The sequence below is a fragment of the Prionailurus bengalensis genome, chromosome B1, assembly GCF_016509475.1.
Source record: "Prionailurus bengalensis isolate Pbe53 chromosome B1, Fcat_Pben_1.1_paternal_pri, whole genome shotgun sequence".
NCBI lineage: Eukaryota > Metazoa > Chordata > Mammalia > Carnivora > Felidae > Prionailurus > Prionailurus bengalensis.
In genome coordinates this window covers 104,056,200-104,083,005 of record NC_057344.1, presented here as the reverse complement: position 1 = coordinate 104,083,005, position 26,806 = coordinate 104,056,200, and the positions used below count along the sequence as shown (strand labels likewise).

Sequence of the window (26,806 nt, the reverse complement as noted above, 5' to 3'; positions counted from 1 at the left end):
TTCAGAGATTTTTTTAATTATATATAATATATATAATATATAATAAAAAATCTCTGAAAATATATAATATAATATATTATATATATTATATATAGCAATATACAGCAATATAATATATAATAATATAATATATATTATATATAGCAATATATAGCAATATAATATATATATATAATAATATAACATATATATTATATATATGGTGTAAAACTTACACCATATATAGTTTTAGAATCTAATTCATGATCTATTTAGAAAGAGATTTATTCTTTCCTTTAAAACAGCTTTAATAAAATTTTAAATGAGCAAAGTCTGGTCTGCAATATCTGTCAAACAGACCACGACCAAAAAAATACTTTTTATACTGAAACTCAACACACATACACATATGCACAAATACATATGTGTTATTTCATTAAATGGCCCTTACCCTTATATTTTCAATCATATTTTTAATGGCTATTCTTGACCCAATAAATTGATTTTAAGATATAAAAACTGGCCATGGCCCAGAGTTTGGAAATCCCTGGATGAGATATTAGTATAGGCGGCCTCGTGGAATTATCCCAAGAGACAGTAGGACCAGAGTTGTTCATAGGCTCAAAAGTTCATCTCTGAAAGGATATAGAAAGGGTCAGTGTGGGGGCTAGAGTTCTTCATAGGCTTAAAAGTTCATCTCTGGAAAGGTATGCAAAGGGTCAGGAAAAGGTCTTTTATTTGACTAGACATACCTCTGTCCCCAGAAGCTTGTTTACAACTTCATCAGGACAAAACCTCCCTGTATTCATTTCCATCATCAAGCACATAGTGTCAGCTTCCTGATCCAGGTGACTGAGTCCATCTAGACGTCCTGCCTACACCAGGAGGAGGGAAGCCCTATATACCTTATCTTGGTTTTGCTCCGCAATAAATTTGATAAGGAACAAAATGGAAGGTGAAGACTAACTGACTAGCTTCTGCCACCTCTAGTTCTGAAATGTCTGTCCAGTTGTTATTTAGAGATATAGTTAGATCCAGATAAACAATAATTAAGTAGATTCAAAAAATTCAACTAGTAATCATGCGAAATAATTGTCAGAATGGATTAGGGACAGGAATAACCAATTTTGACCTACCGAGACTATATAATTGGCAAAATGATAAAAACGACTAATTAAGTTTTAGAAATAGAAATCACCCCTTCACAGTTTGTCATTGCCATAATCACACTGAAAGATAATATTTCCTTTTCAAGCGAATCCAAATGATAGGAGAAGAATTGACCCCAAATGAATGAAGTCAGTATAATAAAAATGAATAAGTTACATAACCAAAGAAACCAAAAAATAATTTATTTAAAATAATAATCCTTGGTCATGCTATAGTATGAAGATCAGTTTGACTCAAATGTTTTTTTTTTTCAAATTTCCTTGCATATCCTTATTTTTCAGTTTCTTAACTGGCTATTAATGAATAATGATGGAAGAAAAAGTTTATTGCTTTTTCACATAACTCTTGGAGAATATTTCAGACTTTTTCACTTAACCATAACAAATGCTAGGATCTAACAGTAAGAAGCACATATAGCAGAAGGATTGAATGTGCTTTCCACTTTAGAAATTACAGGCATCATTGTTTCTATCCTACCCAAGACATCATTATTACTTTAATATGATTTATGGCTGACTGTATAAGAGATGGTGCAAAGATCCTGTGCTAAATTCCCATATGGCATATAACATAAGCCAAACTGAAAAACTCGTAAATGTGGGTAGATCAGTTTCATCAAAGAATGGAGCAAGAGAGTTCCAGAGACTGAGCAGGAAACTAGCCAGATAATTTTTTATAGTCATGTAATTCCAAAGCAGCAGTAATGAATGTGATCCTGCCCCTGATCATTTAACGCTTGAGTAAAACCTAAAGGCAGTCAGCAAGAAATTAGGCAGAGATGATTTGGGACACTATCAATCAACTCTTTTTATTCTTTGGTAAATCTAACTTTTTTTTTTCCGTTTAGGCTAAAGCTGAAATGATACCATAACTTCTTAGATGATTTAAAAGAGAAAGAATGAATCTTTGAAGTCTCAATAAATGCAGAAGTAACTATAGCTCCAATGGAATAGTCCAAGAGAAAAAAAAGTAACAAGTTATTTTAAAAGATATCATATATATACATATATTTATATGCATATATGTATATGTGTGTGTGTGTATATATATATATATATACTTAACAGCATGCTAAAATATATCAACCAATATCAATGAATAAGTAGTGCCACAACAAGCAGGGCAAGCACTCTGAGCCCCAAGCTTAAGCAGCAGTCCACCACAGTCAGGGAGCACACACAATCTATACAGAGAACACTTCTTGAGTGTCTGGGCAGGAGGGGAATTCATGACTGGGGGGGATCCCACTTCTGGGCCCATGAGTTATAGCAATACAGGCCTATCTCAAGAAGCAAGAAAAATCCCAAATAAACTAACTAATCTTACACCTAAAGGAGCTAGAAAAAGAACAAGCAAAGCCCAAAGTCAGTAGAAGGAAGAAAATAATAAATATTGGAGGAGAAAGAAATAAAATAAAGAATTAAAAAAGCAATAGAACAGATCAATGAAACCAGGAGCTAGTTCTTTGAACAAATTAACAGAATTGATAAACTTTTAGCCAGACTCAAAAAAAAAAAAAGGGGGACACAAAGCAAAATAAAAATGAAAACAAAGTAATGATTATAAAGCTGCTCACTGAACTCAGAAGAATAGATAAAAACTTTACAAAGGAAATAGAAAAATATAAGAAAGTACCAAACAGAGGCCAGAGAACTTAAAAACATAATAACTGAACTGAAAAATACACGAGAGGGGCTCAACAGCAGATTGGATGAAGCAGAAGAACAGATCAGCAAGCTAGAAGATGTAAATAATGGAACTCACCCTGACAGAGCAGGAAAAAAAAAAAAAGGAAAAAGAAAATGAAAAAACATTTCAAAGAAATAATGACTGAAAATTTTGCTCATCTGGGAAAGGAAACAAACATGTAGGTCTAGGAAGTCCACTAAGTTCTAAAGATATCCACACCAACACACATTCTAATTAAAATGTCAAAAGTTAAAGAGAGAATCTTAAAAACATCAACAGAAAAATAATGTGTTATATGTAAAGGAAATCCCATAAAGCTATCAGCAAAATTTTCAGCAGAAACTTTCCAGGTGATAAAGGGAGTGGCGTGAAGTATTCAAAGTGCTGAAGGGAGAAACCTTCCAACCAAGAATACTCTACTGGCAAAGTTATCATTCAGAACAGAAGGAGACACAAGTTTCCCAGATAAAAAAAATTAAATAAGTTCATCACCACTAAACCAGTCCTAAAAGAAATATTAAAGGGACTTCTTTAAGCTGAAAAGAAAAGGCACTAATTAATAACAAGAAAACATATTAAAGTGAAAATCTCTCTGAAAAAGGTAAATATATAGTGAAAATAGTGGAGTAATCATTTATAAAGCTAGTATGAAGGGTCAAAAGTAATTAAGATTAAATAATTAAGGGATACATAAAATAAAAGATGTGAAATGTGACATCAAAAACAAAATGTGGGAGAGGGGAATAAAAATGTAGTTTTGGAATGTGTTCAAATTTAAGTGGCTATCAATTTAAAATAAATTGTTATACACATAGGGTGATATATGTGAACTATTTCAGAGTAACCAAAAATAATATATCATAGCAAATACACAAAGGAAAATGAAAAAGGAATCTAAACATAATACTACAGAAGTTATCAAAACAGAAGATAAATGGGGCACCTGCATAGCCAGTTAAGCATCTGACTTTGGCTCAGGTCATGATCTTACAATTTGTAGGTTAGAGCCCAGCCATGAGCTCTACGCTGACAGCTCAGAGTCTGGAGCCTGCATCAAATTCTGTACCTCCCTCTCTCTCTGCTCCTCCCTCTCTCATGCTCGTTCTCTCTCTCGCTCTCTCTCTCTCTCTCAAAAATAAATAAATATTAAAACAAAAACAAAAACAGAAGGTAAGAGAGAAAAAGAAAATAACACGAAAACTGTGAAAACATCCAGAGAAAAGGTAACAAAATGGGAATAAGTCCACAATTTTCAATGATTACTTTATATGTAAATGGACTAAATTCTATAATCAAAAGATATACAGTGGCTGAATGAATAAAAAAAAAGACTTAGCCATATGTTTCCTGTAAGAGTCTCACTTCAGAAGGACACACACAGATTAAAAGTGAAGTGACAGAAAAATGTATCACATGCAAATGGAAATGAAAAGAAAGCTGGTATGGCTATACTCAATATCAGACAAAATAGACTTAAAATGACTGTAATAAAATGCAAGAAAAGGCATTACATAATCATAAGGGAATCAACCCAGCAGAAAGATATAACATTTATAAGTATGTATGCACCCAAACAGAAGCACCAAAATACACAAACAAATATTAACAAGCCTAAAGGCAGAACTTTATAGCAATACAATAATAGTAAGGGATTTTTAACACCCCTACTTATATCAATGGATAAATAATCCAGACAGAAAGTCAATAAGGAAACATAGGTTTACACAACACATTATAGCAGATGTACTTAATAGATAAATATAGAACTTTCCATCCAAAAGGAGTTGAGGGGCAACTGGGTGGCTCAGTCAGTTAAGTATCTGACTTCGGCTCAGGTCATAATCTCACAATTCAGGGAGTTCGAGCCCTACATCAGGCTCTCTGTGGACAGCTCAGAGCCCAGAGCCTGCTTCAGATCCTGTGTCTCCCTCTCTCTCTGCCTTCCCCTGCTCGTGCTCTCTCTCTCTCAAAAATAAATAAACATTAAAAAAATTCAAAAGGAGATGAATACATATTCTTCTCAGGTGCACATGAAACATTCTCCATGATAGATCACATGTTAGGCCATAAAGCAAGTCTTAATAAAAAGACTAAAATCATATCGAGCATCTTGTCCAAGCACTAAGAAAAAAAAAGAAAAAAAAAAGAACAAATAAAACCTGAAGTTAGAAGAAGGAAGGAAATAATAAGAATAGAGTGGAAATCAGTGAAATAGAGACTAAAAAGACAATAGAAAAGATGAATGAAACTAAGAGCTGGTTCTTTGAAAAGATAAACAAAACTGACAAACCTTTAGCTGGACTCACTCACTAATATATTTATTTTATAAATATAACATCAGAAAGAGGAAAAGATAAAACTGATATCACAAAAACACAAATCATCATACAAGACAACTACAAAAAAATTCTATGCCAAGAAATTGGACAATCTAGAAGAACTAGATAAATTCCCAGAAATAATATTTCAAGACATAATCATGAAGAAATAAAAAGTCTGAATAGACCAATTATAGTAAGAAGATGAATTAGTAATCAACACCTCCCAACAAACAAAAGTCCAGGGCAATATAGCATCACTGATGAATTCTACCAAACATTCAAAGATTTAATACCTACCATGCTCAAACTCTTCCAAAAAACTGAAAAGGAGGGAATGCTTCCAAACCCATTTACAAAACAATATTACCCTGATACCCAAACTAAGGACACCACAAAAAAAAAAAAAAAAGAAAGAAAAAGAAAAAGAAAAGAAAAGAAAAGCAAAAAAGAAAAGAAAAAGAAAAAGAAAAAAAGTGAAGGAGAAGAAGATGAGGGGGAAGTGGGGGGAAGAAAAAAAACTTACAGGCAAATATACCTTTTAAACATAGATGCAAAAATCCTCAATAAAATATTAGCACACTGAATTTAATAACACATTAAGAAGATCATACACCATGATCAAGTGGGATTTATTCCACAGATGCAAGGATGGTTCAATATCCACACACCAATCAACATGATGAACCACATTAACAAAATGAAAGATAGAAATTGTATAATCATCTCAAATAGATAAAGAAAAAGCATTTGGCAAAATTTAACATCCACCTATTATAAAACCTCTCAATTAAGTGTGGAGGGAACATAGTTCCACATAATAAAGCCCATATATAACAAGTCCATAGCTAATATCAAACTAAATGATAAAAAGTTGAAAGTTTTCCTTTAAAATCAGGTACAAGACCAGGATGCCCACTCTCCCTGCTTTTATGCAACATAATATTGGAAGGCCTAGCCAGAGTAATTAACAAGAAAAAGAAATAAAAGACATCTAAATTGAAAGAAAGAAGTAATTAAAACTGTCACTACTTGCAAATGACATGATACTATATATAGAAGACCCCAAAGACTTCACCAAAAGAACTGCTGGAACTAATAAATGAATTCAATTATGTTTCAAGACACAAAATTAATATGCAAAAATCCATTGCATTTTCACACACTAATAAGAAACTATCAGAAAGAGAAATCAAGAAAACAATCCTATTTATAAGTGCATCAAAAACAATGAAATGTCTAGGACTAACTTGAACCAAAGAAGTGGAAAACCTGTACCCGGAAAATGATAACACATTGATGAAACAAATGGAAGACACAAATAAATAGAAAGATATTCCATGTTCATGGATTAGAATAATTAATACTGTTAAAATGTCCATACTACCCAAAGCAATCTATAGATTTAATGCAATCCCTATCAAAATTCCAATAGCATTTTTCACAAAAGTAGAACAAATAATTGTAAAATTTGTACGGAATCACGGTAAATCTCAAATAGCCAAAGCAATCTGGATAAAGAAGAACAAAGAGGCATCATATTCCCAAATTTAAAACTATACTACAAAGCTATATAATCAAAACAGTATGTTACAGATAGAAAAATATAGACACACAGATCAATGGAACAGAATAGATAGCCCAGAAATAAACTCATGCAATTAATTTATGACAAAGGAGGCAAGAATACAGAATGGGAAAGAAGAGTCTCTTCAATGAATAGTGATGAGAGACGTGAACAGCCACATGCAAAAGAATGAACCTGGACCACTATCTTACACAATATACAAAAATAAATTTAAAATGTATTAAAATACTTGAATGTAAGACCTGAAACCATAAAACTCCTAAAAGAAAACATATTAGGGGCGCCTGGGTGGCGCAGTCGGTTGAGCGTCCGACTTCAGCCAGGTCACGATCTCGCGGTCCATGAGTTCGAGCCCCGCGTCAGGCTCTGGGCGGATGGCTCGGAGCCTGGAGCCTGTTTCCGATTCTGTGTCTCCCTCTCTCTCTGACCCTCCCCCGTTCATGCTCTGTCTCTCTCTGTCCCAAAAATAAATAAAAACGTTGAAAAAAAAAATTAAAAAAAAAAAAAAAAAAAAGAAAACATATTAATCTCCCTGACATGAGTCTTAGCAATGCTTTGTAGATCTGGCTCCAAAGACAAGGACAACAAAAGCAAAAATAAACAAATGGGACTACATCAAACTAAAAAACATCTGCAGAGCAAAGGAAACTATCAACAAAATGAAAAGACAACCTAGTGAATGGGGGAAGATATTTGCAAATGATGTATCTGATAAAAGGTTAATACCCAATATATATAAAGAACACATACAACCCAATAACAAAAAAACAATACCATTTTCTGAATTCAATTGAAACATTATTTATTATCTACACAAAGTTGATAAGATAAAACTAATACATTCTGAAACAAGAACTAGAATAAAGGTAGTATGTAGGAAATGTAAACAAAAATTAATACACAAAACTAAGAGATTATAATTGAAGAAAGTCCTAACAGAAAAGAGGAAGGGTGGGGCACCTGGCTGGCTCAGTCAGTAGAGCAGGTGACTCTTGATCTCAACGTCATGAATTCAAACACCATGTTGGGTATAGAGTTTAAATAAAAACAAAATTAAATTAAAAATTAAAAAAAAAGAAAAGAGGAAGGTGAAGTTAGGTCATGCTGACTGAAGACAAATGTCAAGTTGTCTTAGGTATGCAGAGAAAAGAATAAACATCTGGAAAAGTTGAGGTCATGGGAGAGGGCAAGGTGCATTATAACTTATATAGGCATCGGAAATCTACTCATAATATTAGAGTACAAGAGTGATATGTCAGAGTTGCACTATGAGACAATTTATTTAGGAGGATGGAAAGGTGGGAAGTGATAAGTAATAAGAATCTAATTAGATGAGTATTAAAGCAATGAAAATGAGCAATAATTGGGATGTTGGGATGGTAAAGGAACAAATGACTGAAGGTGACTAGACAAGGTAGAGGGTAGATTCTTTAAGAATCAGCATTTTTGTTTTTGTTTTTTTTAATGCTTTATTTATTTATTTATTTATTTATTTTGAGAGAGAGAGAGGGAGAATGAGCAGGGAAGGGACAGAGAGAGAGGGAGACACAGAATCCAAAGCAGGCTCCAGGCTCTGAGCTGTCAGCACAGAGCCCAACATGGGGCTTGAACCCACAAACCACGAGATCATGACCTGAGCCAAAGTCTCATGCTTAACCAACTGGGCCACCCAGGTGCCCCAAGAATCAGTGTTTTAAAAAGGGTCTAAGACTAAAGAAACAGACAGGAGTAAGCATATGCTTTTGTCATTAACAGAAAGAAGAAACTCCAAAAGAGAGGTTATCTGGGGCATAAAGAATGAAAAAGTCATTCTGGGACATGCTAAATTCATTAGGTCAAAAAGATATCCAGTTATGTTTCAAATAAAAAAAATTAATATAGTTTTGAAGACTGGGTTAAATAAATAAGTCATTTGGCATGTGTTGGTATAGAGTTGATAGCAGAAGTCATGGATGTAGCTGATGCAGAGAACACAGAAGAGGCCCACAGCCAGTGCATCCAGCCAACCTCCTCAGGGAGGGGAGATGGAAGTGTTCAGAGAAATTGGTAGAACACCTAGCAAAGTATACACCAAACATGAACAGAATTTCAAAACAGGTAACGTGAACAAGAGTGTCAAACGTTACAGAAAAAAAAGGGAGAGAATAAACACTTTGCAGTTAGTACACCACTGGGAAACAGTGGATGGCCCTCTGGGTGTGAGAACAGTTTCAACAGACGATGGAAGACAGAAACCAGCCCAAAAGGGGTTGTGGCCTGAGTGAGGGGGTAGAAAGTAAAAGCAAGATCTTCTGTAATTATTCCACATGCACAAGCACGTCCAGATATACACAAATCTCTTATAAAATAATTAGAAGTCAAATCAGCAAATATAATAATAATAATAACAATAATAATAATAATAATAATAATAATAATTATATGCTTTTACCTTCTTGTGATTCTTGTAAACATTTCTGTGGGCAAATCCCTTTCCACAAAGCTTGCATTTGTAAGGTTTATCTTCACTGTGTATTACTTTGTGGGCGCCCACTTGATCAAGCCTCTTGAAAGATTTATTACAAATCTCACAATTATAGGGTCGCTTTTCTGTGAAAAATGAGTGGAGACAATCTCACATCTATATAAAGGTAAAGGGTAAAATGGGAAACAGCCTTACCTTATATTACTTCTAATGGACTAAACTGAAACATGATTCAAACAACTGAAAAAAATCTACTTACCAATCCATTTCTGTTAGACATGTGACCCTATTCACAAAAGAAATATGAACTTGTTCTTTCAGAGACTTATTTCTGTAAACTAAATGTGTAAAGTAGCTTAGATGTAAGAATGAAGCTCAGATTCAAGGAAAAAAAATCCTATTTCCAGATGAAAAATGTGCTGATAGTATGAGTTTAAACCAAGGTCACAACTTCAAACGCTAAGAGTGTTCTGACAGTGATAAAAGTAAATGACAGACCTGCCTCCTACTTGAACAAGTGGAACTCATATAGGCAAAGCTTCAATTCTCAACAGAAAGCTTCAATTCTCTACATACCTAGGTTGTTGTATAGAACCCATATTTATGCAACGTTAACGTAATGTTGACCACTAGATGCAAAAAATACTATTTGTTTCAAACAAAGCATATCTGAGGCCACCAGTTTTTGATCTCCTATTTTCATTTGCCAAAATATATATAGCCATCACCAAACAAAGTGGATATGTAAAAACATTCTAACCTTGATGGCCTTAAATTATAGACGTTCCAAACTCTAGAAGGAGACTTCATAAAGCAAAATTTATTTTCAGACCTTATTCTTTTTAATCTGTATAACAGACCTATTACTCAAACTTGCTTAAAATGAAACTACAATTTTAAAAACTTATATTCTCAAAATGTATTTATAAAATTCTCATTAACATTTATTAGTACCTTAGTGAGAATGTGAAAGTATCTAGAAAAGCAGAAACTGTAATTGTTGAATCCCTCCTAAAAGTCAGACCCCCTGCTAGCACAGTACACAATGATCTCATTTAACCTTCACAGCAATTCTGAAAGGTAGGGCCCTTTTCACAGATAAAGAACAGAATCTCAGGCTCCAGGAGGAGTAGACAATAAATTAAATGGTGATTCTGAAGAGCTTCAATATCACTTAGTCCAATCACCTTGGCTTTATAAATAAACTGAGGTCTAGAGAGGCTAAGTAACTTGTTCAAAATCACACGGCTAGTTACTGGCCAACCTAGAACTAAAAGCCAGGTCTCCTGATTACTATTCTCAGAGATCCTGAAAAGGACAAAGTGAATCTTTTGTAGTGATTTCAATATAAATGAACAAATATGTATTTTACCTGAGTGAGTGATCATATGACGTTTTAGCTGATTAGCTGAAATAAATTTCTTCATACATTCTTGACAATCAAATATCTCATGAATCTGCAAAAGGTTAAGTTGACAGTTAGGTCAACTGTCAAAGCCAAATAAATTATATAGAGCTCAAGTAAAGTATAAATATGTGGATAGCTGCTATTGCAATATCTATGTATATTGTAATTCAGCTCTGCTTTATTCACACTATCTTATATAAATTGAAAATGCAGTGAACCTGGTACCTAACAAAAACAAACAATTAAAAGAAAATACAAGATTGCAGCACACTATTGAAATATGTGGTATAGCTGACCTATTTAGTGCATATTAAATTTCTACACTCTGTAAAAAGTTATACCTAACTGACACGAACTCTTTTTGTTATGCACAAATTTAGATTTGGAAATATAGAACCTGTATGTGAAAATATTCCCTTTACAGTAGTGAAACTATTTTAAATTTAAATGTATATAGTACAGAAAAACACATGAATTACCATGAAAGACAAGAAGATATATGATTCCAAAAAACATTTAGCTCAAAGTAAAATTCTTACATGATAGGAAGACCACAATAAAAAGAAAAGATCAGAAACTATAATAAGTAGGGAACATGACTTTATCAAACAGCTGGCTAATAAGTATTACAACTGAATATTAACTTTAGCTCTTTCCCTCTGGGACACTAAACAGAGAAACTGTATAGGTGGTATGAAAAGTAGAAGCCCATTTTATTACCAGAAACAATGCACAAAGTTCTAAGAGGAATGTATTGCAAGAAGCCTCATATTAGAAATGTTGATCACCCCCAATGAACAAGAGCATCACACTGTTTTGCTGAAGATTCTAAAATAGTTCTGGTGAAGTTATATTTGCTTCAACCTCACTAAAGGTAAAGCCCACAATAGTAAACACCAGAGAAGCAAAGGCCCTTGTGCAGAAAGACAAGGTGCTGTGATTACCCCTGCAGAATAATGAGGGCCACTGCAGAGTGAAGTCAAGGCAGAGGGCCAAGAACTGAGTGAGTCATGAGTAGAAGACTGGGTTATATCCTGGTATAATTGGCTCCCTCGATCTAAGTGGCCATGGGAGAACTCAAAACAGAGAGACTGAAAAGAGGGGACAAGGCAGGGAAACAAAAGCTAGGGAAAATTACCAGGTCCCACGTCTGAGTCTGGGACTTCATTCGATGCCCAACCTCACGGCAGGTCTGAGGCTGCCAATCCACCTTGGTGCTGCCATCTGACTCTTGGTGAGTCAGAAAACTCAGTTGGGAAAAGCACAGAAAATGCAGATAAACAAGGCAGAAGCAGAATGATGTTATTCCACTAGAGTCTGACTTACACCTCTGCTTATATGCAGTGTCATCTATTCTCAGTTAGTGAATATATGGAGTCCAAAGCATTCTATGATTCCTGAGGCAAAAGATGTGGGACCCACACAAGTACTCAGAAAGCAAGTACTACACATTTAGAAGTAAAACTTTCAGCCTGAGCCATTTTAAAGACAGTTTGTTCAATCATCAAAGACCTTCACATGGTTTTGGTTCAACACCTATGCTTAAGGAGCAATATTATGTGTATTGTTTATTTAAAGATAGTAAGAACAGATTTATATTCTTAAACTCTATGTTTCTGTAATATATGTCTTTTATAATAACAATATCTCCTAAAAAAGATTATGTGCTTTCTGAGCCATACATCAATGAAAATATATTTAGTGTATTTTCATTTTAATATAAAACTTATATTAATACATAAATTTTTTTTAATTATTCATCCATATATAAAGTGTTAAATGTTAAATAAAATACTGCAGAATAGTACCCCTTAACTCTCACGGCTCTTGAAACATGAAACACTTTTTAAAGGTTCAGTTGAATTAATTTTCCATAATTATAAAACAGAATATTCACTGTATATGAAAGCACTTTTGCATTGACTATATTATTTATAGTGGAAAATTCAGGCCACAGCTATCTTCAAAAATCCTAAAAAAGCTTAATAAAACAACCAAATTTGGTAATACTATTTATTTACACCTTATGATAAATAAAGCACAATTTTCAAAATGTTCAGCTTACTAGTTGATATGGAGCATATTAAATTACAATTTTGAAGTCCCTAAATAAACAATTTTCAAGAAGGGTTATAATATGTCTTATTGTAACATAAAATACTATATAGTAATGTAAGATACTATTTCAGACTATTATGTAATTTGGCATATTCATACAGCACCCTCTACTGGCAAGGTTAAATACTGCAACCAAACTCTATTAGACATTCAACATACCCAACTATTAAGAACAGAGTCAGAAATGGAAGTCAACAAAAGCTGTCTATGGATTCAGAAAGGCTAAATTAGATGAGCCATGCTGTAATGAAGGAAGTGCTGCATTCAGCTAATAAGTTATTAACATTTTGCAGAGATAATCTGGGTGCTGTGTTCTACCATCACCAAGTAGTATTTGGCTCTACCAAGACATTCCTTGGGGAAAAAGTTCTTATATTATGAAGAAAATAAATGGAAAAGAGAACACTTTTCAGAAATAGGCCCCACAAGCAACTTTGTTGAAACACTCTGTTTAGTACAATATTTAATCTGGTAAACTATCTTAAATTTCAACTTAAGATGTAAATAGACCAGGGAAAGAAATCATAGAATTATACAAGTAAGAAGATATTTAGAAAATATCTACTAAATTGGATTTCATCTTTTTGCCTCAGACTAAGATTCTGCTTCGGAAGCCATAGGGATGAAGTGAGCAGTGCAAATACTAAAATTAGAATGTTACAGTGAAGATTAGCATGACCGGTGCACAAGAATTATATGCAAATTCTTGATGTGTTCTACATGTTTAAACAATCCTATTAGAAAACCATTTAGAAACAAACAAACAAAACAGCTCATGGCACTTGGAGAAAAAAATTAAAAAGCATGGACCCATTCCAAGTCACATTTAATAAAAGAGAGAACAGAGGCCCAATGTTACATGGAGTGTTAGGGACAGAAGATGACACCCACTGTCCTCACTCTCAGTCCACTGCTTGTTCCGTTATTTCTCCCTGAGGATCAAAATCACCCAACATATAAAATACAATCTTGGACATCTTTGGAATATAACTATCTTGTGTGTTTATAGATTAAACCCACAGCACATAGTTAGAACTATCAAATTGAATATCATGAATTTTAAAGCCATTCAGGTTACTTTGGAATATATCTATATACAATAAAGAGATAAATTCATTTTGTAAACCATAAGAAAAGTAAAATTTTATATTCACTAGTACTATATACTCTCTTCAATATTAACTCACTAAAAGAAAATATTATATGCTCCTAGATATTCTGAAAAGTGATGTGAAATTAAAAAATAATCATTTATCTGATAATATAATATAAGAGTTCTTCTAGAATTTGTCACAATAACAAAAATCTAAATTTTATTTTAGCTCTATTCTATTGTAAATTCTATTAAATAGTGCTAATGTTGTTAAGGTTAATAACCCCGGTATATTTTTCAGGTTAACCTTTCACATTAAATTTGTAAGTTAGTAATAAGTTTTATATTTATTACAAAATGCATTAAATTTATTTTCTTCTAATATAATCATTTGTTTCTGCTAACAACACTTTGACATACTTGGACATTATTTTTAGTTCTTCAAAATAAGGAGCTCTTGTCTTTGTTTTGTCGGACTTTACTATAAGATGCATGCATTTTAATAGCTAAATGCCATTGCAGGGCATATTATAAATCCACAAAACTTATATGTTTCCATCAAATACATAGTATTTCCTGAGCAAACAGCAACTAAAAAAGCTTGAAACTCAAAATATACTTTTACAAGAGCTCACTTTTCTGCATATCAGTCTCTGCATATCAGTCTTGCATTTTAGAATATGCTAGTGTATAAATTGATGACAAAGCTCTGTCTTTATAAAAAAATCAATTAAAAATTTTCATGGCAGGCTCTATAAAAGACTAAAAGGTCTTACACTCTAATGAGCATTAATCTTCATCTTACTGACCTTTCTATGTTCCTGTAGGCTTGATGCTGAAGAACACTTTTTATTGCACACTGAACATATGAGCTTTTTCTTAGGATCGCCTAAAATGCAAATAAAATATCATCATGATTTAAATGAGAATATGAAGAGCATCAGATACAATGTTTCTAGGTGATACATAATTTCTAAACAGGTATTTCATCTTAACAAGATGTTATACAAGTTATTCTAAGTTAACAACTTAGAATTCCAAAACGTTCAATGTTATAGTTATAGCCATTAAACTGGATTTAAACCCTTTCTTTTTAAATTTGAAAAATATTCAGCATGATATACCACTTTCTACATATATAAAATAGGCATTTCACCTTTCCATAAACTAATGTAGAATTAAAAGAGAAAAAGCACACTTACATGAAAAATTGTAATTTCAATTAATCAAATGTGTTTATAAAAGAAAAAAATGGTTTTATTAATTCATAAATTGATTTTGCTACTTGCTTTAAATTTTAAGAGAATATTTCATTTAATCCTCTGTGTTTTTTAAGATGGAATTTATAAATTATTCTTTCCAGCACTAGATTCCTACAAAATCTATGAGCATATACTTTCTCATATTAATGTCAAAAAACAGAATAAACCAAAATCAAGTACATCAAAACATTATATCAACATTTGTATTATTATACAAATCAAAACAAGACAAATTTTGTCTTCTTACACAGTGATTACAGTAGCTCATTTCATATTTCAAATTTCACAGTGGTTATAGAAATGAAAACTCAATAAAACATTTTTTTCAAATATGATGTAATATCATCTGCACTACCACAAATAATCACAGAGTGGTTTCTTCAACTTTTAATTAATTTCAAATACACAAATTTGTATATCTGAAGTAATCAAATAATATGACGAACCACCATGTACCCACACCTGGCCCCAACAATGACAAATCCATGGCTATTCTTGCCTCAACCTCAACCTCAACTCCCCATTTCTCTATTATTTTGAAAAAACTCCAAGACATTAAAAAAAAATATTACAAGATGATTTTATTTTATTATAGGACTGTGATTATACACTTTTAGAAAAAGAAAGTATGAATTTGTTCTTATTATTTAAGTTACTTCTTTCATATAATGCACTATTTTTAGCATGCTGAATGTTACAGCCAAGAAAATTTTTCATAGTGATTGACAAAAAACATGGCTACTAAAGGAGAAAATTCTCCCCAGCAAAATGAGTATCTCTATACATATAGATTACATACACGGTAGGGGAGGGGGGCACAGAAGAGGAATATTCCTTCTTTTCTAGCTTGCACTAGCTGGCATTTCCCTCTTTCAATTCATAATCTTTTGTTGCTCTGTCTTATCCCTCATACGGGCTGTTCTTTAAGACTAGACCCTATCCTTTCCCTGAGGGAGAGAACAGAGATAGAACTGAGACATTCCCAACCACACCTCTTACTTTATCCTCATGTTCCTGCTACTGTCCCTACAGCTGGAATCACAGGCAATGCACCATACCCCCATCCCTACTCTCCAAACTTTTCCCTCCTCCTGTCGTCTTCTATTCTTCATCCTAGAATTGGAATCCAAGCTCTTTTGAGAAAAAAAAACTAATTTTTTTTTGAGAGAGAGAGAGAGTGAGCACATGCAAGCAAGGGAGGGACAGAAGGAAGGACAGAGGAAGAGGAAGGGACAGAATGTCAAGCAGGCTCCATGCTCTGCGGGGCTCTATCTCACAACCATGAGATCATGACCTGAGCCGAAATCAAGAGCTATATGCCTAACCAACTATGACACCCTGGAGCCTGAAGAAAAAAAAATATTTTAAAAATTTATAACAATTCACCCGAGAGTGCAGACAAATGTTATCTCCCATAAATACAAAATTTATTGGTTTTAGCATCCATAGACTCTAAACAAAAGAAAAAAATGGAAGTGGGTTAAGGAAGTCAAGTCCTTCATTCTCTGTTTCCTCTTGGGTAGCTATGAAGGTCGTCATCACTCTACCAACTTCCCTAGGTTGAAGGACAACAGTATCTACAAAGCCATAACTAGACTTTATACTATTTTAGTTTTGCTATATTCAGGTAAGTCTGATTTTTTTTTTTTACTTTCAGATTCAACTTTCAAAACCATTCAGGAACACATTATTGACAATAGTAGGAGATGTATGAAAAATTAACACAACCCTACTGAATACACAGTCACCCAAGTACCGCAAGTTTCAGTACAATGTGGGTTAAGTGTGCTTTCAGGTATAGAAGGTTCTACAATCATATGTGTGAACACTGCTTTGCTTGCTGTTCTGATGTGGAATATTCTTTCTCCAAATGTCTATGTATCTCATAGAAGAAAAGGGAGAGACAAAAGAGGGGCTATGAATGAAAGACAGATTGTATACCAATCTCAACAAAAATTGTGCATAGTGACCTTTGGCTAATATTGTACATTCCATATTTTGTATGTTTCCACAACACAGAAAAATTAAAAAAAACCTTCCTTTTATAAATTATTTCCTACAAAGTCAACATGAGTTTCCAGAATCAGTAATATTATAAAATCCAAGGCCAATTACAAGAAGCCTCACAGAAATTATGCTTATAGCACAGCCTGAAGACCACATGCCCAAATAAAAAGAATGCAAGTTTCCAGAGTTTCAGTATGCATCTGGTTTTTTACTTAGTTCAGCAAAGTTAACTTTAAAAATGACATGAAAGATTTGTTATAATACATTGCAGACAAAGATGGAGAAAATTAAGAACAGCATTTTAAACATAACAGCTTAAAAAAAAAAACTATGAAGACAGGTCTATCAAAAAGTTATGCTTGCCTTTTGTAAGCATAGTGAAGGCCCAAGTTTAATGAATTCAGGAAAATGCCATCCTCCCTAAATCAGCCATATATTCTTCAAAAGGAAAGAAAGAAATCAGAACAATGTAAAGTCCTATTATCATCCTGAAGCTGTATTTTGCATGGCCATACTTTCTACCACCCAGAACTTTCATAGACAGCTTACCCTAAATATGTAGTCCAAGCAATGATGCAAAATAGGAGGCAGTAGACACACTCATATTAGCTGCTATAACTTTAACATTAAAGGAGATACTTTTTGGACAATGAACAAACATAGGATACAGAAGCTGAGTACTAATTATCCTGTTTTCCTGAATGTGGGAATAAACAAGATGGGCAAAGAGAAATCCACTTTCCTCATGTCCAGAAAGACATCTTTCCACACATTTCCCAGAAGCCAAGCGCAAATGTAAACATGTGCGAAAAGCATAGGCACAGAAGGATATGAGGAGTTCCATGAGCCTCAGCCTCTCTTAAGGAAAAGACACTGAGGAAGTGAAAAGTTAACTCTGACGATACAGCCATCTGTTAACTCCGTGCAACAGATTCGATCCCTAAACCAAAATACATTTACCATGTGCTAAACAGATAAAATCTAAGTGACAGTCAAATTTTATATGGGTTTTATTGTTCAGCTGGCCATTAGAAGGAATTCAAATAATATCTGCTTTATTAATCCCGATACATTAAATTCCCATGTCAAAATGCAGTAATTTTCTCCAATATGGGAGAAATATAAATTTAAAAAATAGATTTTTACTACAAAACTTTAAGGCACAAGAGCATCATTTAATAGTTTTAAAACGTATCTACTAAAAGAGAAATTTCATATTTCACACTTAAATTGTTATTTAAAAACATTAATTTTTAATACACCTGACTACCAAGCTCAAGTAGATTCTAGCTTAGGTTTCCAGTTATGATTAATTCAGATATCCGAAAAATGAAAAATACTGCTGAAATCAACTTAAAAAAGAAATGGTGCTCAGAGAAAGAAAAAAGTCCACTGCAAGAGCTCCACATCTGTGTGAGCATAATGTCAAAGCAAGCTCTCTCCTTGAGAGCAAGAATTAAAAACAGATCATGGCAGCCTGGGGAGAGGAAGCCCCTTTAAAAATGACCCTCCCGTGATTTCTCACCAGCATGGACATTTTCCTGGTGTCTTCTGAGGGCATCCTTGCTCTTCAGCCTCTTTCCACAGCTGTCGGCCTTGCACACAAACCTGGCATCTCCCCGGCAAGTCTCCTGGTGCTGCTCAAAACTACAAAACAACCAGGAGAGGGGAACAGGGAGAAGAAATGGTGAAGACATATCTTATGAAGTCTAACAGCACAGCAGGCTTTTGCAATGCATGCTCTCTAGTAGAGTTTCTGGGTCATTTCATGCATTACCTGGGCAGGTAAAAAGGAAAGCACTTATCTTGTAGCCATGTGATACTTAATCACTAAGAGGCATAAAAAGCATGCCTGCCAAAAATGACCCACAATTATATAACAGCCATGTGATAACTCAGACACAAAACCTCGATGCTGAATTGAAGGAAGAATTGCAAACAGAGCACTGAAAACTTCGTGAAGAATCCTTCAGACTGCTTTTCGCTGTGCACTGAAGAACGCTGAGGGGGAAATAGAAAAAAACAAAAAGAAATAAAAATTGGATGTGTAAGACAAAAACTTATGAAAAATATCTCTACTTTAAATAAAATCCTGTTGATGATCTCTGTTTTCATTTTGTTTTTTGTCCCTTTAATTTTTGGTAGTACCTAATTTAACTATAAGACCCGGCTAAGCAAAAGTATCTTTGGTGTAGACTCAATAAAAGCTGACTAGAATGCAGTTTTAACATCTAGTCTCTAAAAAGTATATAGCCCTGGCTTGTTTTTTTTTCAAGAGCCTATAACAAAATTTCCAAATGTTTAATCTCTTGCTATTATAATTTTTTTAAGTTTTGAGCAGAAATTTTTCATTTCAAATTTCATAAGCAAAAGTAGATGCATATATTAAAATAGTAAACATGAAAGCTTTCTTGCTCATATACAAGGTGACATTCTTAAAATAAAAAATATACGTATCTAATTTCTCACTTTTAATAATTAATGATCCTGTAAAATATTTAAGTAAAAAGATAAATTTATATGCTGTTAATATAAAGAGTCAAAATAATAAAGGGTACCGAGCAATGTGTGGGATCATTTAATTCATCTTCATGTGACAGCCTATATCTATTCATCTTTAAATTATTCCTCCTAAGTTGCTAAGAAATAAACAGTGCTTCCCCAAGTGTCCCCGTATTCTTTATTCTCTAAACTCTCTTCATTTCTTAAAACTCTTCTTTCACTGATTCCAGAGGGAATATCAAATGCAGACAACTGAAACTTGATCTGTGACCTCAGAGCACTAAATTATGCATAAATGAATTTCTGAATAGTAAATCAATGAGCTTGATTTGATATTTAATGGCAAGTAAATAAATGGACAAAGACTTATTAGCATAAATAATGTTTACTTGTTGGAAGTTCATAATCAGAATGTTTCAAAAATCACCATATTATACTAAGAAAAGATAAGTTAATGACAATGACAATATAGAATGCTTACTTTCTTCCTCCCCACCCCCTGTCTCCATCACTGATACCCACACACACACACACACACACCCACACACACACACGTATAAAACAAATCAAATAAAATAGTTAAAAACAAAAGTGTTAGCTTATAATTTTAAAGATATTCTTTGCTGTACGCACTGTCTTTGCAAAGCCTGCTTAACTGGGAATTTCTTCCCACAGTTCTTGCACTTAAATTCTTTCTCCTCTGTAGGTTTCTGGTGCAATGTCTGAAGGTGCTCAGCAAGAATTTCCTCACTGGTAAAACTCGAGTCACACTGGGGACAAGGATAGTCCTCTTTACAGCCAAGGCAATCTGTACATTTACAAGGAAGCAAATTTATAAGACAAAAATTAAGAGCCAAGAACTGTTCAGTTTTATCCTCATTTTAAAATCAAAATTGTGTTTAATAGTATCAGAAGAAGAAATTCTTATTATCTCTCTGAGTATTATTAATGTTGTCCATGAAAAATAATAGGAAGTGTTACTAGAAGTATCTTATCTTTTAATTCACTTCATTGGTGTTTCAGCAAATTAATACAAAATCAAAATCAATTTTTAATTTACCCTATAATGTTAACTTTTCACATGAAAGAGTTATTGCAAATGTGGAATGAGAAAGCAAAACTTTTCCCTGAAACAGGTCATCTTGAGTTCACTGAGTTCACAAAGAGAAAAAATCCAACCAAGGCAAGACTATGTGGAATTACTAAGGGGAATCTCACGTACACGTGAAAGAGACTGAGGCCATAAAGACAGAACTCATTACAGCAGGTGTAGTGAGATTCCATGGTCTCTCTGGCTTGTCAGTCCCTAAGGACTGTCATGGAGCCACCCAAATTTCTCAAAGTGCACTATTTACATCACATTTTCTTTTCTGATTATTAAATAAGATTAGATTTAGAAAATTCAGGGAATATGAAGAAAATAAAAATTACCAATAATCCCACAATGAAGAGACAACCACTTAATATATTCTCAAGCCTGATTTGCCTTTTGTCCATTCATATTTTATAGTCTAAGAATAACTACATTTATGATCATACTTTGTATTCAATTTCATCTGTTGCTCATTTTTTCCATTTAACATTTTCCCAAGTCAAATAAAAAAAAAAAACATAATTATTTACTAAGCTCTCCATTGTTTGACATTGGATTGGATTATTTGTTTCTTTTTGCTGGTGGTTTGGTTACTCTGTTTGTGTTCTGGCCTTTTTGGGGGGAAGGGGTGCTTTTATTAAATAACAACTGATTTCTAAAATAAAAATAGCAATAATGTATGTACCTGATTCATATGTTTTCAAAATCTGTTTAAGTTTCCATTGATTATTTTTACAAAAGTAAAAACAATTTGTAATTTGATATTTGTTAACTAAAGAAAAATCAGGGTGATAATAAATAAGCAGGGGACCCATTTTTAAGCTAAAATAGTGGACACAGTAATAATATGCCCTGGAGGTGGGGGGAAGGACCTTAAAAAATAAATACAAAAAGTATAGCATAGGGAGTGTAGTCAATAATATTGTAATTCACATAAATAAATATTCCCCAAAAAGAAAATACAGAATAATACAAAAATAATACCTATTACCCAAAGTCTGAAATTGGAAACAGCAAAATACATATTTGAAAGATAGAACAGAAAGCCTGTCCTCATCTTTCCCTTAAATAATCCAACTGAAATAAAGAAACAGAAGCATAAGCTAGCAATGCTAGGAATGCTTATACTTTCTCAGCCAGTGACATATAGTTGGAGTAGAAAATTCATATGAAAGATATTACTACCATGGTGACTAAAGAAATCAGTGTCACTTCTTGAAGCAGATTTGCTAAAGAAAATGAAAAAAATACTCTATGGTAAATTTCAATCTATTACAAAACATGAATACCTTTAACATCATTCATATTTCCTTCAAATCCCATCAGGAGTAAAACACAGTAAAATAGAAACAAGCCCCAATAATAATTGATTATTCCCCAGCAGATGGCAAACAAGCGACATCTCCTGGATTACAGGATTGATCTAAGCAGATCAGACCTACCGTCAACACACATTTTTGGTTACCCAACTAGAACAACCTAACAATCCTACAGGCTTCTATGCTCAGAACAGAAAGAGATTTCCAGAAGCTCCAGATTCTCAAAGGATCTCAAACAAGAGGGAGGCCCAGGAAGAGTCCATTAGGGTCCAGCAGTACCCTCTGCACACCTCTGCACTTGCCTTACCCCATGTGCAGATGAGAAAGTAAAGTCTCAAAGAGTTAGTGACTTGCCCGGTACAAGACTGATGAGTGGCAGACGCAGGGCTGGAGCACAAAACTCCTCATTCCTAGCCAACCCACTGTACCAGTGAGAGCAGTGAGAGTCAGGAGCTGGTGCTGACCTTGGCAGCTCTACAGGGCACATGGATCACCCACACCCAGCATTCTCCTTCTGCTAGAAGAAAGATGTGCTTACAGCTGGCTACTCTCTGAGAGTAGTTTTCACAAAAGCTAACTTTATTTTGAGAACACCTTATTATAACACAACTATAAGTCAACTGCAGTTCAAACTATATTTCTTCTACAACTTCTATGGTCTCAGATCACCAATTAGAGGCAATACCTTTTCTGCCAGCTGTTGATTGTCCTTTAGAATTTTTAACTTCCCCTTCTTTGATCATTGTTATAATTTGCTGTTCTTCCTCATCAGCCTCCATGTCACTGTCCAGGTAGCCAATCAGAAGTTCTGTATCTGTTTCTATGTCTTCAATTGCCAAATAGAAAATGTTTTCTCCTTCCTGAGACAAAATTAAAAAATATGCTATTGTATTACAAATATATCTCAATAATTTAAAAAATGTTGAACCATTTGTTTGTTTCTAATAATAATTAAGAAATAATTTTAAGATACACTGAGTACCAGGTTCCCATTAAAAATTACTATTCTTTTTTTTATATATCTCCAACAGATCCAGATACTGAAAAAGGAAACTGACAGTATTCAGTCACCCAGAAAATAAAGTACAAATATATATTACAGACAGTGACATTTATATATATATCAAATGAAAGAATACTTAAATTACTAAAAGTGAATTTCACATTGTTAATTTGCCTAATGTCATCACATTTTGGGGATGCCTGTAAATGCAGCAGAAAGAAGTCTGTTAAGTAATGGTGTCATTTCTGCACAGAGAGCAATGAGATATCAATGATCTAACTATGATTAATATTAAATCCAAAACTGGAAGAAAAAAAAAAAAACTTTCAAGTTATAACATAAGCCATAGGAACTGCAAACAAACCCTGAAAGAACTTCCAAAACCCTAGACCAAAAATAGAAAAAAAAAATACCAGGTGGGGCACCTGGGTGGCTCAGTCAGTTAAATGTCCAGCTCTTGATTTCAACTCAGGTCATGATCTCATGATTCACGGATCCAAGCCCTGAGTCAGTCTCTGTGCTGACAGTGCAGAGCCTGTTTGGGATTCTCTCTCTCTCTCTCTCTCTCTCTCTCTCTCTCTCTCTCTCTCTGTCCCTGCCCCACTCATGCTCTCTCCCTCTCAAAATAAATAAATAAACTTAAAAAAAGAAAAGATAAAAAAAAGAAAAACAACCAGGCACCTGGGAAGTTCAAAGTATTAACTGAATCATCATGTGTACCTAAATCCCACTAAAATGACAGAAGAGAGAAGAAAAGAAAACAAGTTCCACTAACAGCACAAAAAAATTCTGCAGAAAATTCTAGGAGATTAGAAATCAGGTTTGAAATGATAGATAATTACTGCAGAAGAAATCTCAACCCATAACAGACACAAGAAAAATACTACAAAGAAGAACCTACTTCCCAAGGAAACCCCAGAGGAACTTCACACTTGGAATGAACTGGTACAAAAAGCCCCTCTGGGCCTTCGGCCAATCACCAGGGAAGCCAGAACTGGGGCTGCTTAGCTTGCTGTCCCCAAGAGAAACACCCAGAATTGCTGTCTCTTACATAGCTGAGGATTTGTTCTGGGACGGCTCCTACTTTGGCTGCTGAGGATAAAGAGAAGCAAAACATAGTCTGAATTTATTGAACCTTGATGGTAGGCAAGGGGAGAAGAGGACAAGGACAGTGAGCTCCACCAAGGAGTGAAATTTAGTAAGGGAGAGAACATAGAACAAAGCCTTCTCTCTGGCATTATCACCACAGCACTTGCATTAAGCAGGAGGAGACAGAGGAGGAGGGGGAAGGGAGAAGGTGAGCTGGAGAAGGGAAACTGGAGGACGAGGAATGTGTAACATATGTATGTGTGTATGTGTATATTGTGTACACACAAGCAGAACCCCTGTGAAAAGCTGGGAAAAGATGCAGCAAACTATTATACAGTTATCATTTGGAGGCTGGGAGAAAAGAGTAGTTTATATTCCACTGTTTCAGGTTTTGTTTTGTTTTGTTTTGTTTTGTTTTTTACAACAAACAGAATCTTTGTAATCTTTAAAACGGTATATATATATATACATATATATATACATATATATATACATATATATATATATATTAGAAAATTCCATGGAAAAGACAAAAATGATGATTAAATTCATCGTTATTGGGCAAGAAAGGTTGATTCAAAAGTTCAAAGCACTGAAGCAAATCTAACCATCAGCTACAGTTAATTAAAGGAAGTTTCTATATTTACAGCATCCTTGCAATTTTTGTAACTTCAAACCTCCAGAAACCTAAAGTGATTTCTAATTAAGAACACAATTAACTTCTATTCAATTGTTACACTTTGTGCAAGAAAATAAACAAACCAACCAACAAAAACTATGCAGACATTCAGCAAAAGAGAGGTCTCTTTTTAAATGAACTCAGAAGTGGTAATTTCCAGGGTTTGGAAACCTCTTGTTAATAGTTACCAAAAGCAACAAAGGACTCACCTAATGAAGATGTCAGAACACAATCATAAATCTTAGTGCTTATCTGATCAATATCCAAGAAATTTAATTGAAGCATCTTTCCAGAATATTAATAATCAATTTTGTGATGGCCTTCATAGCACCAAGAAAAACTCATTTTTAATTTTAAAACATAATAACATTAACTTAAACTTTGGTCATAAGACACAGAATGCCATTCAGGGGCTCCATAAGAAAAGAAAATTTTAATATACCAGTTAAAACCTTGACTTAATAAAAAGCAATAGCATTATACCCACCAAGGACCAACTACATGTTTTGTCTATATGCCAAAAATATGGTAAAAGGAATGTCATGGTATTACTCCAATCTACTTATTTAATAGAAATATCTAGATAGCTTTATTATATAATTCTTACCAGTGCCTAGCCAATTTGCTACCACAATAGTTTTAAGAAGTATCCTCTTAAATTGTTCCTTGCCTACACTTCACTAAGTTAATCACAACTTTTCATTATATTATTCCCTTTCTTCAAAACTTCCCATTGGCAGACCCTGCCAGATTCCTAATCTCTGGAGTTCTCTTGAACTCCAATATTCCTTACCTGTAGGCTCACCCCAGCCCCAATCGCCTGCCCTTTGGCAAGAAGGATTTAAAGGGTATTGACTCAAAGTCCTGGGATTCTAACCTTGTGCTCCAGCTTTGATGACTGTTTTAATATTTTGATCCTGAAATTTACTTCTTACTACAGCTCTTATTTCCCATCTTCGGGTTTGTGGCTTTTTCCTCTGAACACAGTTCCTTCTGTAAGAGAATCACTCCTTACACTTTAGGGGTTAGTGCCTTCCCTGACTCTGCCTGGGTTCTGGGGTCCTGCTTATGGTTCCTGTTATGGGCTCCAGGTGATTTTGCTGAAAACCTGTTAGCTGCAAGAAGGCTGTTCAACATGATGATCTGTTCAAAAGCAAATATTCCTCAGCCAGTGGTTTTCATTGTGTTGGGATACAACATAGAGTGAGTGGTTTTACAATTATTATTCAGCTCTTGAATTTTTGTTTTTTAGTCTTGTTTCATTTTGCTTTATTTATTTGCATATTATTTTCAGCTAATTCTTATTTTAAAGTTTATCTATCTATCTATCTATCTATCTATCTATCTATCTATCTATCTAGAGATACAGTTGAGGAGGGGCAGAGAGAGAGGGAGACAGAGAATCCCAAGTGGTCTCTGCACAGGGCTTGAACTCACAAACTGTGAGAGCATGACCTGAGCCAAAATCAAAAGTCGAACTCTCAAAAGACTGAGCCACCCAGATGCCCCTCAGCTAATTATTTCTACTGTAAGCTGTTTATACCATCAAAATGTTGCAGCCTACATGTCCAATAATATAAATTGGAAAAAATTAAATGCCTAACAATTGGTTTTAAAATTTACCAAATGTAATTTCTATAAAATAACATGTCATATATGTATCAACATAGTTAGATAAATATATAGATAGATAGATAGGTAGATAGATAATGTGCCCCAAAAAGAAAAATATATCAACAAACATGTTAACAGAACTTGTTTCTAAGTAGAGGTAATTCTAAGTATTTTGCAGAATCTCTTCTGCTAGTCCATAGAATTAATAAGTGTTACTTTTGTAGTAAAATAAAATAATAAATAATAAACAAACCTGGTTCCTTGATACCAGAAAGCAGTGCTGCAGAGTGACTAAGGAGCACAGGCTTTTTTGGGCTGGCCAGGGTTCAAAGTCTCTTTTTATGATTAATTAATTAGGTGTATGACTGTGCAAAAAGCTTAATTTCTAGAATCACCAGTTTTTTCATTTGT

General features: G+C 33.9%; 1 protein-coding gene and 1 pseudogene across 2 annotated transcripts in view; one reads left to right on the top strand and one right to left on the bottom strand.

The window, feature by feature from the left end:
* PRDM5 (PR/SET domain 5) overlaps window positions 1-26,806 on the bottom strand; it is a 209,456-nt gene that overhangs the window by 90,818 nt on the left and 91,832 nt on the right. The window contains exons 4-10 of one of the 2 annotated variants that reach the window (XM_043569397.1): window positions 22,696-22,870; window positions 20,232-20,406; window positions 19,005-19,097; window positions 18,622-18,743; window positions 14,637-14,716; window positions 10,581-10,665; window positions 9,176-9,333 (exon numbers count right to left, since the gene is read on the bottom strand). In XM_043569397.1, the coding sequence (XP_043425332.1) occupies window positions 9,176-9,333; window positions 10,581-10,665; window positions 14,637-14,716; window positions 18,622-18,743; window positions 19,005-19,097; window positions 20,232-20,406; window positions 22,696-22,870 (888 nt within the window). The remainder of the gene's footprint in view (window positions 1-9,175; window positions 9,334-10,580; window positions 10,666-14,636; window positions 14,717-18,621; window positions 18,744-19,004; window positions 19,098-20,231; window positions 20,407-22,695; window positions 22,871-26,806) is intronic. The other variant, XM_043569404.1, reaches the window with a different exon arrangement.
* On the top strand, window positions 13,366-13,460 carry LOC122479261 (annotated as a pseudogene).